This window comes from Netta rufina (genome assembly GCF_964035555.1).
Source record: "Netta rufina genome assembly, chromosome: 1".
NCBI lineage: Eukaryota > Metazoa > Chordata > Aves > Anseriformes > Anatidae > Netta > Netta rufina.
This window is the reverse complement of record NC_140123.1, coordinates 55,109,233-55,121,522: the sequence shown is the minus strand read 5'-3', so window position 1 is coordinate 55,121,522 and position 12,290 is coordinate 55,109,233. Positions and strand designations below refer to the sequence as shown.

The 12,290-nt window shown below is 43.3% G+C and overlaps 1 protein-coding gene across 1 annotated transcript in view; it reads right to left on the bottom strand.

The window, feature by feature from the left end:
• The window catches only part of IPO5 (importin 5), a 38,710-nt gene extending 32,214 nt beyond the window's left edge, over positions 1 to 6,496 (bottom strand). The window contains exons 1-2 of the mRNA XM_084300959.1: positions 6,346 to 6,496; positions 2,350 to 2,430 (exon numbers count right to left, since the gene is read on the bottom strand). Coding sequence (XP_084157085.1) covers positions 2,350 to 2,430; positions 6,346 to 6,435 — 171 coding nt within the window. The 5' untranslated portion in view covers positions 6,436 to 6,496. The remainder of the gene's footprint in view (positions 1 to 2,349; positions 2,431 to 6,345) is intronic.
• Between the last annotated feature and the right edge of the window lie 5,794 nt (positions 6,497 to 12,290).

The window sequence follows — 12,290 nt, the reverse complement described above, 5'->3', positions numbered from 1 at the left end:
ACTACAGGTTCAGGGCATCAAGGATCTGGGTTCAAGCTGTGCCTTATCCTGAGGTGGACCACCTCGCTCGTCAGCTGGCAGAGAAGCACTCTAACTGCTATGCTGGGTGCTTCACTCCACTTCTGTGAACAGTGTTACCCTGCTACCAGGAGAGCATGATATGAGAACAGAAGGAAAAAGGTGATTATTTCCACAGTGTAGGCATTCGGTTAGAAGGAGATAAACCTGTTATACAGCTAGTTTGTAAGAGTTATTTCTGAGCTGGTTTAATGTTTCTTTCCATGTCAGATACAAGCTGTCCTTAAGATGTGAATCCCTGTTGCACCACCTAAATGCCAAAATGACTAGGTTGCCACCAGGATTGCACTCAACTGCTGCCCTGCAACAGCACAGCCCAGTTCCAGCACACTGGATGGAGCATTTTCTCCAACCCACTTTTCACGGGATGGGGAAAGGCAGTAAGACAAAAGCTGTAGGATGCACATTGATCTGAACCCATGTTTCCTGTAGCCTGAGCAAGGTTTTGAGACTTCTTCCAGCAGCCTGCGTTCAGTGGTGCCAGCATGCTGTGTGTGCTCAGCAGGTGTATAGGCCCAAGGCCCTGACTACTGTTGTAGTACTGTTGCACTGTTCTCCCCAACATTGGGATCCCCATAAAACATGTGCAGATGCAAGTGCCTAGCTGTTCATACCAGCACCATACTTCCTAAACATACACAGAATCCTTCCCTGCATGTCCATTTGCAATGTTTAAATCAAACACATGATGACTCCACTTAAGCTATTAGGTGTTTGGGTTTATGAGGAAGAGAAGGTGTTTGCAGATTTTATTAATCAGGATTTCTTGAGTCCAGCACCTCATCTATAATTCAGTTATGAGCTAACACTAAACCTTTCTTTGGTTTGTACATTGGTAGAGTTAAATTGTCAAAGTTACTCTACAAATGCTAGCTTTCATCAAAGATGGCAGAGGTTACACTTTAGAGGCAAAAGAAGTTACTTTGCACCTGAGCAAATTAGAAGAAGCCAAGTCATTGGTAAGATTCTGAGTAAGTTTTAGACATGGGCTATTTGCTTAGCTGACATCAGGGAGTGGTATCAGTAACTATATGGAGCATGTATATATTCACACAAGCATGACTTTGCAGTTGTCAACTCAGGCTGTTATCAAATTCATTCAGTACAAAACAGAAGCTTGTGCATACAGACATGACTTCAGGGCATAACACCCCCTTCTGAAGAAAAAGGAACAGCAGTAGATTTTATTTTCCATGGCAAATTTAAATACAGGAGAGACCTCTGAACTACTTTGTCATTAGAAACATCTCAAAGCAGCAGGATGGAAAACTACTCAGCTCTTATGCAACCAGTTGCAAGTATAATATTGAAGGATTGTCAGAAGAATATGGCTTCGTAGGTAAATAAGCATCAGTATTAGTAAGCTGATACCTTCTCAGCATCAAAAAGCACAAACACTGTCTACCTTTAAACTGATTACTATCCACCAGAAGAGATCACTATCCAGAAATGAACAGCACTGTTATAGTCTCCTTACAATATTGTTTGGAAATTCTACACAGTATGTCCCTCTGGTGCTCAGTAAAACTCTAGATTTGAAAAAAAAAAAAAAAAAAGTAAATACCTTTGACTTCTAAGTAGCTCTGAAGTTTGGAGTACTCTGAAAGCTTAGTGTTTCACTCTGCATATCTAAGTGGATAATAGTTTAGTAGCAAGAACTACCTGATCACTGAAGCGTGAGCCTTCACAAAATCAAATAACCAAAAGTCAGTTACTATTTTTGGACCTGCTAGTCCTTCAAACTATAACACTGATAAGTAATTTAATGAGCATGTCTTCTCCAGATAAGGCAAAATGCAAAAGTACTCTGAATAAAATATACAACAACTGCTACCTGATCTCTCCTTTCTAATTTAAGAAGCTCCAGAAGTTTCAGATGATATGTAAGCAATGTTTAACACATTTAGGGATAGGACCTCAAAACAGAAGGCATTTCTCAACTATAACACAAAGGAACATCACAGTAACACTCATGCATTAGTTACACGTTTTTTTAAGGAAAGAACCCATTCATTAAACAAAATACAAAACCAGAAAACAATAGAGATCTAAGCAGTCACTTATGAAAGACTACTTCTGAAACTAAATACCCTACATCACTAAGTCTGAGCTAGTGAACTTGGTCCCTTTACAAATGTGCAGTAAATTAAGATGGTTCAGTTAATGCCCAACTCGTTAATTTATCCCGAAATGACCATTGCCGATGTCTTCCCTCGTCCTTCTCCACATTTCCTTGAAAAACTGCAGAATCCAAAGACTGTTGAGATTTACCTCCTCAGCAGCAGCAGTATTCCTAATTGCTTGTAGGAGGAACGTGATCTTGGATTGACCTGGTATATTCTCATATGTCTCCTGCATGGAAAGAGATGCAATTTATTGTAAACAGTTACTAGAAAACATGTTTTAAGCTTTAATATGAATTGACTTTTCTTTTTAAACAACCCAACTTCAGTACCCACCCAGTTAATAGGAAAATAACTTTGCAAAAAAAAAAACAAACAAACAAAACAAAACAAAAAAACTATCAAAGTGAAATTTTCTGGCCTGCTTTACAGCCACAAGTCAAGTCTTAATTACCTGAGAAGACCTGCCATGTTGGAATAATGCATTGCTGGCCACTTACGAGACGAGTTTAAGAAACACAACATAAAGGGAACACATATCCTCCTGGGAATCCATCCTAGCTTTCATCACATCAAAGGATTAAGAACTTCAGAAGCATGAAACTAAACTAGGAACAATAGGTTAATAACCACTGACCGATCTATAGCCCATAGATCTGTTCAGTTATTTTCCTGAATCTTTTTTTTTTGGCCTTTACAATGTCGTGTGGTAGCCAAGTCACAGCTTGGCTACGCATACTGAATAGGTACTCTTCATCTTAAAACTCCTACCTGTATTTCGGTGATGTACTATATCCAAGGCATAATTTCTTAAATATCCTTCTCAAAGTACAACAGAGAGAGGCTACTTAGTCTCCCCTTAAGGGAAATGCCCCTAGTAAACGGTGAAGTTTCATGAGAAGTTCAGTTACCTTGTCTGACACTCTTCTGGCACACTGTCTGTATGCACTGTGGTTTTGTTAGATTGTTACTTAAGTGCTAAAGTGAGAGCATAGAGTAAGTTTTAATACCAGAAGCACAGCATGTGAGCATTATAGAACTGTAAATTCTTATTTCTGATACACTAAATATATGTAAGGTAAGAGCAAAGGAAGCACAAGCTGAAAAGCAACTACCTAAACATTCAGAAATAGTTCTGTACTTACTAACTCTGAGAGCTAGTTTTTATGGACACTAGTTTTAAGACAAATTACCCCACACTTTCCAAATATCCACTACCCTAGTCTGGACTCAGTGAGCAAGCCTACACACAGTCTGGGCTCATTTCATTCAGTTCCCTGCCTGCCTACTTACCCCATACTCACCATTGTACCAGATCTTATGAATACTCCAGTGAATTTGCATGTCCTTGATATTACACCTGCAATTATCAATTACACTGTTTCTTTATCACCTGCTTAAAATCAGATATCTCCCTGCACTTTCTCTACCTGCTTCCTAGCAGGCCTCAGTCCCGGAGTCAACTCGCACTTCATATTCTCTCTAGATGCAATCAATGAGGCCAAATCCCCTCAGAATTGCATTTAATCTAATCATCTCATGGGGACTGCAAAATTAAATGAGGTTGAGGGTCAAAACAGAAAGTCTTCTTGGATTAACCATTTCCATGAACATGTTTTTACACTGCACTGTTATTTACAAACAACCAAAGAGAAATGCAGTAACAAGAAGGTACCCTAAACACAGGCCTAGTGTGGACCTCAGGCTGTGGTTTCACAGATACCTGAAGTACTGTAAAAGCTGGCTTCCCTCAAGCCAATTCGGATCATCCCAAAGTTCTTTCTGGAGTTACTTTACCTCGCTGCAAATGGCAGCAACCCATACAGGTGTTCACTGGGATAATTCTGTCAGTCCAGCAAAGTGGATTCAGAGGATGCTCAGGAGCACCAGTGCAAGGTAGGTGAGAGGAGCACAAGGCCAAAACCAGAACTGTCCCCCTGTGCTGTTGGAGGACCGCTCCCCTGGCTCTGCCCAACTTACCACTAGCCTGAGCTAGACCCTAACTTGTATTGCAGACACTGCAACATCTTCAGTGTATTCTTTTCATTCCTGATGGAATAAACTGGACAAGGTAGCTGTTGCGCAGTTTTGGGCTGAGATACAAGTTTCTTACACAGTATTACTAATTTTCAAAACATGTGCAAACTAGTATTTTTATCTACATTTAGTACTCTTGTTCTTCCAGAGATGAGAAATGTATTTAAGAGCATAAAGTCACTAAGACAACGTAAAGAAAATTAAAAATCCCTATCAGAAAATAGACATAATAATAGGATATAGTTGTGTTGTGTTTTTTTTACATGAACAAAATTACAGTATTTTTTTAATGAGAAATAAAATGAAGGAACCATGTTTCAGCAAGTTGGTCAGAATCAGTTAAGAGTACCTGCACCACATGGATATGCACATATTTAAAGATTTTTCACTCCCAGCCTTCTTTAAAAAAAGAAAACAAAACAAAACAAAAACAGCTTTTGCTATGCCCCAACCCAACAAGCAGGGAATGACTCCACATCTCATCTTCCACGTAACACACCCCTTGTCCTAAATTCAATTAAAGCCCAAGTCTGTTTCATTCAGTTGCCTACCCACCCTTTTCTCATTCTTGAGATTTTTCATTGGATGTAAAAACCTGCTATTCCATTTACCTTCAGCTATTTGAATCCCTACAGCATTTAATATTGCTTTCTAGTTAGCAGATTTTTAAAATGCGACTGCGTTATCTCTGTTCAAGATCAGAGTCCTATACGATTTTAGTAAGCAAATATTCTAAAGCCTACGCAATACTTTCCTATTGTCCAAAGAGCCCTCATGTGCCCTGCGTGACCTGGTCTGGCCTGAGAGTTGGTGCTGCTTTGGGCAGACTGCACTGCAGACCTCCTGAGGACCCTTCTGATCTAAGTGATCCTAAGCCATGGAAATACTTTCAATGCACCTTGGAAATATGTGGAACCCAGTGTCAGATACAGCACAGTTAAATAAGAACAAATGGTGCTGCTTGCTTGTATTTGTATACAAAGTGATGAACCTGACAAGGCAGGGTAATCTGTTGTGACAGTTCAGGTCTCTTATTCTGATTGAGTATAGTGCATATGTATCTATGGAGATTTAACAAACTCCAAATTGGTTCCAAGCAAGCTTCTGGTAAGCCAGGGGTAAAAACCTAACTTCCAGCCTTCGTTTTCCAAGAACGCTTCATCTCACAGGCTTCATGACATATACGAACCAAAGCCAGTTTCTTGGAAAGCGAGCGCGTCATATGCTAGCAGTTGTCATGATAAAGTTCAGAAAGTTGTGAGGAATGTTACGTTACATGCCAGCGCTTGGAAAAAAAAAAAAAAAAAAAAAAGAAGAAATTCGGGTCCCAAGGCACAGCCTCCATTCTGTGCTCAGGGGATACTACTGCTCCTGGGGAAAGCGGGGGCAGCGATCGATGGCGTGGCTCTCAGGAAGCCCGTGAGAGGCATCCTCTGCCCTGAATCACACTTGGGGAAGCCGGAGCCAGCAGACCGCGTTATCCTTTGTGAGGCGAGGCGCTGAACCCTGCTGACCGCCCAAGCGATGAGCGCGATAAAAGCCCGGTGCGGCGGGCGGGGGGACTCGCCCTGAAACCCGGGCACCCGAGCCTTTAATCCGGCGGTGGCAGGGGCGGGACCCCACCAGGGGAACGGGGGCTGAGGGGGGGATTAAGGCGGCTTAGCCCCTCACAAAGCGCCGGGGCTCAAGCGACGCGCCGGCAAACTTTCTGCTGATACAGGCGGCCGGGTGGGGAAAAATAAAAAAAAAAAAAAAAAAAAGATAAAACAAGAGAAAGAAATGAAGACAGAACAGCCTGGTTTTGGTCACAAAAAGCATTATTTTGGGTTAAAACCTCCCCGATAAGGGAGAAAAGGGGAATGGGGAAGGGGGGGGGGGGGGGCGCTCTGAGGCGGGCGGGCACGCGCCCAACGGCCGCAGCCCCCAGCCCAACGGCCACACCGGCCGGCGCGCGCGGCGCCCAACGGCCACAACCGCCCCCCCCCCCCCCATCCCAACCGTCCCCTCCTCACACGTGGGGCTCGGCCGCCTCCCCGCTCCGCTCCCAACCGCCTCCCTCCTTCCCTCCCTCCCGCCCTGCCCTGTCAGGGCGCCCTGCCCGCGGTACCTCGGCCTGCTTGCGGACCGCATTGTCGGGGCTGAGCAGGTTGCCCAGCAGGAGGTAGAAGTGCTGCTGCTCCTGCTCCGCCGCCGCCATTGCTGCGAAAGGGAGCGCGGGGGGGGGGGGCCCGCAGCCAGCACGGCCGCAGCCACAGCGCACGGGGCCGCCCCCGCGCCTTCCCATTGGCTGCGGCGCGCCGGGGCTCGCCGCCCATTGGCTCGCCGCCTTTGTGACGTCGCGGCCGCTGCTGAGTAGGGAGAGGGAGACGTTCCTCCGCTTCGCCTCCTCTGGTAATACCGCCTCCTCCTCTCTCATTGGTCGGGGGAGGAGGCGCGGCGTTCTGATTGGCCGGCCGCTCTGGTGGGCCGCTCGCGATTGGTCAGCGGAGCGGTCGGGCGGCGCGGGCAGGGAGGGGCCGCGGCGGAGCCGGTGGGGGGTTAAAGGGGTAGCAAAGCGCGGGAGATCGCCGGGCGTGGCCGCGCCCGCTCGGTGACGTCAGGCGGCCCCGCCCGCCCCCCGGGCTCAGCGCGCGCGGGCTGCGGCCGCTGGGGCCGCGCAACCGCCGGGGACCCGGGTTCGAGTCCCGGCTCCGGCCGCGGCCCGGGCGTTGGGGTGGGCCTGGGTGTAGGGTGCACAAACACCTCACCCAGCAGTCAGTAGGGTCACGAATCCCAAGTACGCGATGAATAAAACCTAATGAGTAAACCCCGTGTTCGCAGGGAATGTGTATTTCACAACACGCGTCGCCACAGGGTTTGGGGATCGCCCGGCTTGCCCCTGAAGGGCTTTCTGCTCCTCACGTGGGACTAATGGGGTGTGTGGGGTTTCACCGGGCACCGAGGCTGGACCTGCTGCCATCCGGGTAGGCATTGCCGCTGGGCGATGCCCAAGGGGTGTGAGCGCTCTAGAAGCAAAAGGGAACAGCCAGCGGTCTGGTGGGGAAAAGACAGCAAGGTCTGCGTGGCCGAATTAAGGAGGAATTGTGGGCAGAGCTAGGGAACGATCTTACACTGACTGAAAGCTCAGAAAGACCCAAAGGGAAGATGAATTACGAAAGCAAGCATGCTTTCTAGTATGAAGTGCTCTTCTGTAAACCTCCTCAGGCCCTTGCTATGTGGATTCGGTGTTCACAGCTTGTCAGATTCTGAAGGACCTCTTGGATTTGATCTTGAAATAAGCATGGCTTTCCTACCTTCTTATCACCTGTGTTTTGCATAAACTTTACTAACACTTCTGTCAGCTTTTTGTACAGAAGCAAACAAGTGTATTTGCTTTCATCTGAACTTGTCTTAATCATGATTTCACCATAAATCTGTGGTAGGATCGCTAGCTGAAGAATGCAGTATCTGATAGGGATTGGGGAATGAATGCAAAATGTACAATACAGTTGACTGTTTTCATACCCACTCTGTTATTATTATTATTTTTTTTTCCGTCTGTGGTTGCAGGGAGTGGGCTGTTACATGAAAACTATCCAGTCATCTTTGAGTAACAACACACAGACACACAGAATTTCTAGGTCGGAGGAGACCTCAAGATCATCGAGTCCAACCTCTGACCTAACGCTAACAATCCCCACTAAACCATATCCCTAAGCTCTACATCTAAACATCTTTTAAAGACTTCCAGGGATGGTGACTCCACCACTTCCCTGGGCAGCCTGTTCCAATATCTAACAACCCTTTCGGTAAAGAAGTTCTTCCTAAGATCCATCCAACTAGGCAAATGAAATCGGTAATTTGCCCAAGAGCCAAAAAGCAGTTGCCAGATCATCTTTGGAGGGCCAGCATTGCAAGTCAGTCGTTAGAGCTCCCTTAGGAGGTGAAGGTAGGAGCAACCCAATGCGATTTATAAGACGAAGCCTAGCAAGAGGATCTCTCTATATCTGTACATGTATAATGATCAATAAAGTCAGGTAGTATAATGCCTTATGAATGCACTCGACTGCATTTCTCTTGCATATTCAAAATGTAGGAGGGAGAATTGCTGATGGATTGAGAAGAATTTGCTGGTAAACGCAGCAAATCCATGCTGTTCAACCTAAAATACTGCAGAGTTTGGTGAAAGCAGATGAAAAACTTGACTTGGGTAAAAAGTAGCTAAGGTATTGTAAAGAGTCTGAAGGAATTTGAAATGTCGCTAATGCAGCATGAGAATCTGCCAAGTCAGGTGCTCCTTCTCACATGGGACAAGTTCAAAGATGAAGTACAGGAAGCAGTCAGAAACTATGCTAAAGAAGCAGCTATCAGCACCAAAGATGGTTTGAAGAAGTACTTGAGAAGAGCTCAAACAGATGCAGCCGCAAAACACTGAGCAGCAGTGCTGGTGTTGCTGGACGTTGTCCAGCTTCTGCAGTCTGTCTCAATTAAACTGAGAGAAAATGTAGTATCACTACCAAAAGCTATTCCTTATTTTGAAAGAACGGAAGGTGTTCATTAAATAACAGAAATTGAACAGAGTACATTGACCTCTTCTAACAGTTTAGTCCCAGGAAATGTGTTGAATTGTAGTTATTCCAAAGAAAATGTATTGGTGTTTTAAAACTCTGCAGACAGATCAGGAAATTGGAAATTTCCAAGAAATTGGAAATTCAAATCTTCAAAAAGTGATAACTTCATGGGAGCACCCATTCAACTTCACAACTCTTTATGAATGGATGATAAAGAAAGGGCGAGCTGGGAGAGAATTATTTTATTATACCTGAAGAATGCCGTAAGGTTTGTGCCAAAGTAATATATGTGGGATAACAGACAGTATGAGGAGAGTTGCCTCAGACTGTTGTAAAGCACTTTCTGATTCTGATTTATATGTGAAGGGTTTGACATGTATATAGTACAACTTTCAGAGGCAAAGAATGAGATGAAGGGAGAGTAGGTGTGTGCCTGAAAAGAAGATAAAGCAAAATAAATCCAAACTCTGTGTCCAGAGTCCTTAAGATGTTCTTCTGTATCAAGAGATCTACCATTCATGTAAAGTGCCCGAATCCTCCACGTAGCAAAAAATGCAGTCATGATATCCTGCAGGGCCAGGGAATAATTAGAAAAGTTCATGAAGGCAGATTTCCAGCAACAGTCAAACAGAGTAAGCTGATGTCAGTAGCAAGCTATGCTCTAGTGGGGGCTGGACGAAGTTATCCTGGCACGGAGCGAGCTGTCTGCTAAGAGGACACAACATCTGATTATTGTGCTGGCCAAAATTTGCGGTAAGATAAAGAACTACAATGAGACTACAGGTTTCACAAATCCTTCATTCATCTTTTTCTTGCACTCAGAGCTCAGGAAGGGCACAGCAGTCTGGTTCCCTTTACCCAAAGCACGGGGATGGGGGGAATTCCTGCTCACAATAATAGACTTGGCTTTGCATACAGGGAATGCTGCTCTTGCTGTCATGGGTGCTAAACCAGCATTGGCAGCATTTCTGTGAGAAAAATTCTGTCATCAGTTTTATGGTACACTTTTTTTTTTTTTTTTTAGGAGTTACAGAGGTAGCATAAAGCATGTGACTTTCCCCTGTCACCAACTGACTTGCTAGGAAGGCTGAGTGGGGCACTTAAAGCTATCTTGCAGATGTGTGTGACTACAAAGGGTGCTAACAGAGACACTACTCTTTCAACTCTTTATTACAAGAAGCCCTGCCCCCTGGTCTTCTGCTGGTTTTCCGTATTGAAAAGGAAAGCTGGGCTTGCTGGAGGTGATACAACTGTGCCTAGACAAGAGCTGAGAGGAGTACCAGGGTGGTGAGGGTGCTGGGAGTCTGGAGAAGTGCCATCAACCACTAATGAGATCCAACATTCTTGGGTGGGAACCTTCAAGAGTCATTGGGATGGTTAATGAGCTTAATGACAAGATAGAGAGACTTCACAAGCAGGTTACACTGCAGACCCTATACATTAAAGATTTTAAAAGCTATAGTATTAATCATGAAGCTTTGAACATTACGTAGAACTGGGAAGAGGCATCTCTAGACTTTACCTAGAAGATAAAATTTTTGTGTGGTTTTCAGAAAATTTTATACTGAGTCTGTGCATGGCTTATCATAAGACAAGATGGATGTTTTACTGAACAGCTTGAACAGTGCCAAGTGCTATAGCCTACTGAACGTCACTAAGATGAACGTCACTTGCAAATCCCACTGGAGAGATAGACGTTTGTATTCATTATGCAAATAGGCCTTTGAGTTCAAGACAAGACCATCTGATTTCATTAGTTTAGGAGGCACCTTTCCAACATTTATGAAAAAAGTGTTTATACGACTGCATGATTCAATGCATTGACAATATAGAAGTGTGGAAAAATGCAGAAAACATGGCGTTTGAACTGAAAAAAAAAAAAAAGGAATATTAAAATATAAATCAATTTTAGTAGACAATAGCAAGGGGTGGTAAGGAGAGACATCATTATCTAAGAGACTAAGATGAAGACATGGGATTAGCTTGTACCAAAAATAAATTTTATAAAAAAGGTCATTCATAGAATTCCTATCTTAGAATTCAGTTTAATACCATATAATTCAATTAGTATCATGAAGATTTGTAGATGACTTTAGTGGTATTGTTGCTTTTATTAAGGCAGTTTGTCAAAAGCATGGGTCTGACAAGTTGGTCTGAATAGAGCCTTGTTACAAGAGGCTTTGAGCAGAGTAAAGAAACTTTCTGCCCCTCTCTGTGTTAGCCCAGGCTACAGTAAAATACTGGAACCATGTGCCAGTGCTTGACATGGAGAGCTGTGGATGATGATTTTCCTGGCATGGAAAGGGAACATTGCTCTAAGACGCAAGAAATGATGATGAAGAGAATTACTCCAAAATGAGTACATTACCATTGTGTGGGCCATTAGGTGAAACACTATTTCCTCAATCACAAATTCAGGCTCTGCAGGGAATAAATAGCAGTGAGATTTTTGTCAATGTCTCATAATATCCACAGTAAATGTCCTTTATCCCTACAGGGCAAAGCCTGGCAATCTTAAAATTAATTCAATATGGAAGAATGCAGTTTTGAATGAGTGAATGTTGGCAGGTCTTATTACATATTTATTTATTTGGCAATTCTCTGTGCTTAAAGCATCTTGCCAGGCTGAATGGGAATAGGCAGATTCACAGCCATTTTCATATATTTCTATCAGTTGCTCACTATCCTTTTCACTTTATAGCACATTTTATAAATGCAGAGAACAAAAATAGAGATTTTTTTTCTGAGGCAATGAACAAGATATTGTGGAATACCTGCTGAACTCCTGCCAAAGTTGTGCTTTTCCTACTGAAAAGGGTGAAAGTTGCATGCTGTATTAAGGCTGTAACAGCCTCCTTGCTGTCTGCTGTGCTTTATGTTTGACATTTTATCAGTTATTATTTGGAAAACAAGCAAAATCATAAAAAACATTGTGAAAAGCCACTACTACTATATTTAGGTTGGCTTGCCGGAATTGAAGATTTGGCTCAGCAGAACTGATTCTGACTTGGTGTTGCACAACTTTTCTCCTTCCAGCTTCCCTATGCGTGGGAGAAAAGAGATCTCTAAATAGGCAAAATTCAACCCATTTTGCTATATTGATAGAAGAAGAGACATTTCAGCAGTACTTAAATTTGCAATTGTTTATGTATTAGGCAGATAATTAATTGGTTTGGCGTATTAATTGACTTATAATTGGGAAATCTATTGGAAGGAAGCATATTCTGTAAGTGCATAATTATGACAGAGCATTTCCAAATTACCAAGATTTACATGCCCTAAACATGCCTTGAATGTTAAATTTCATTTATTCTGTTTTATATCATGAATTTCTTGCTATTTTTTTTTGTGTCTAACATATTACATTCATCAGATTTATAAAGCCGATTTACTGTAAACCTGTTTCAACTCATCTCTGAAATAACTCTTTCAGAGCTTCAGATTAAAGAAAGCATTTATTGAAAAATTAAAACTACCAACATTAATAAGAGATTAAGAAAAA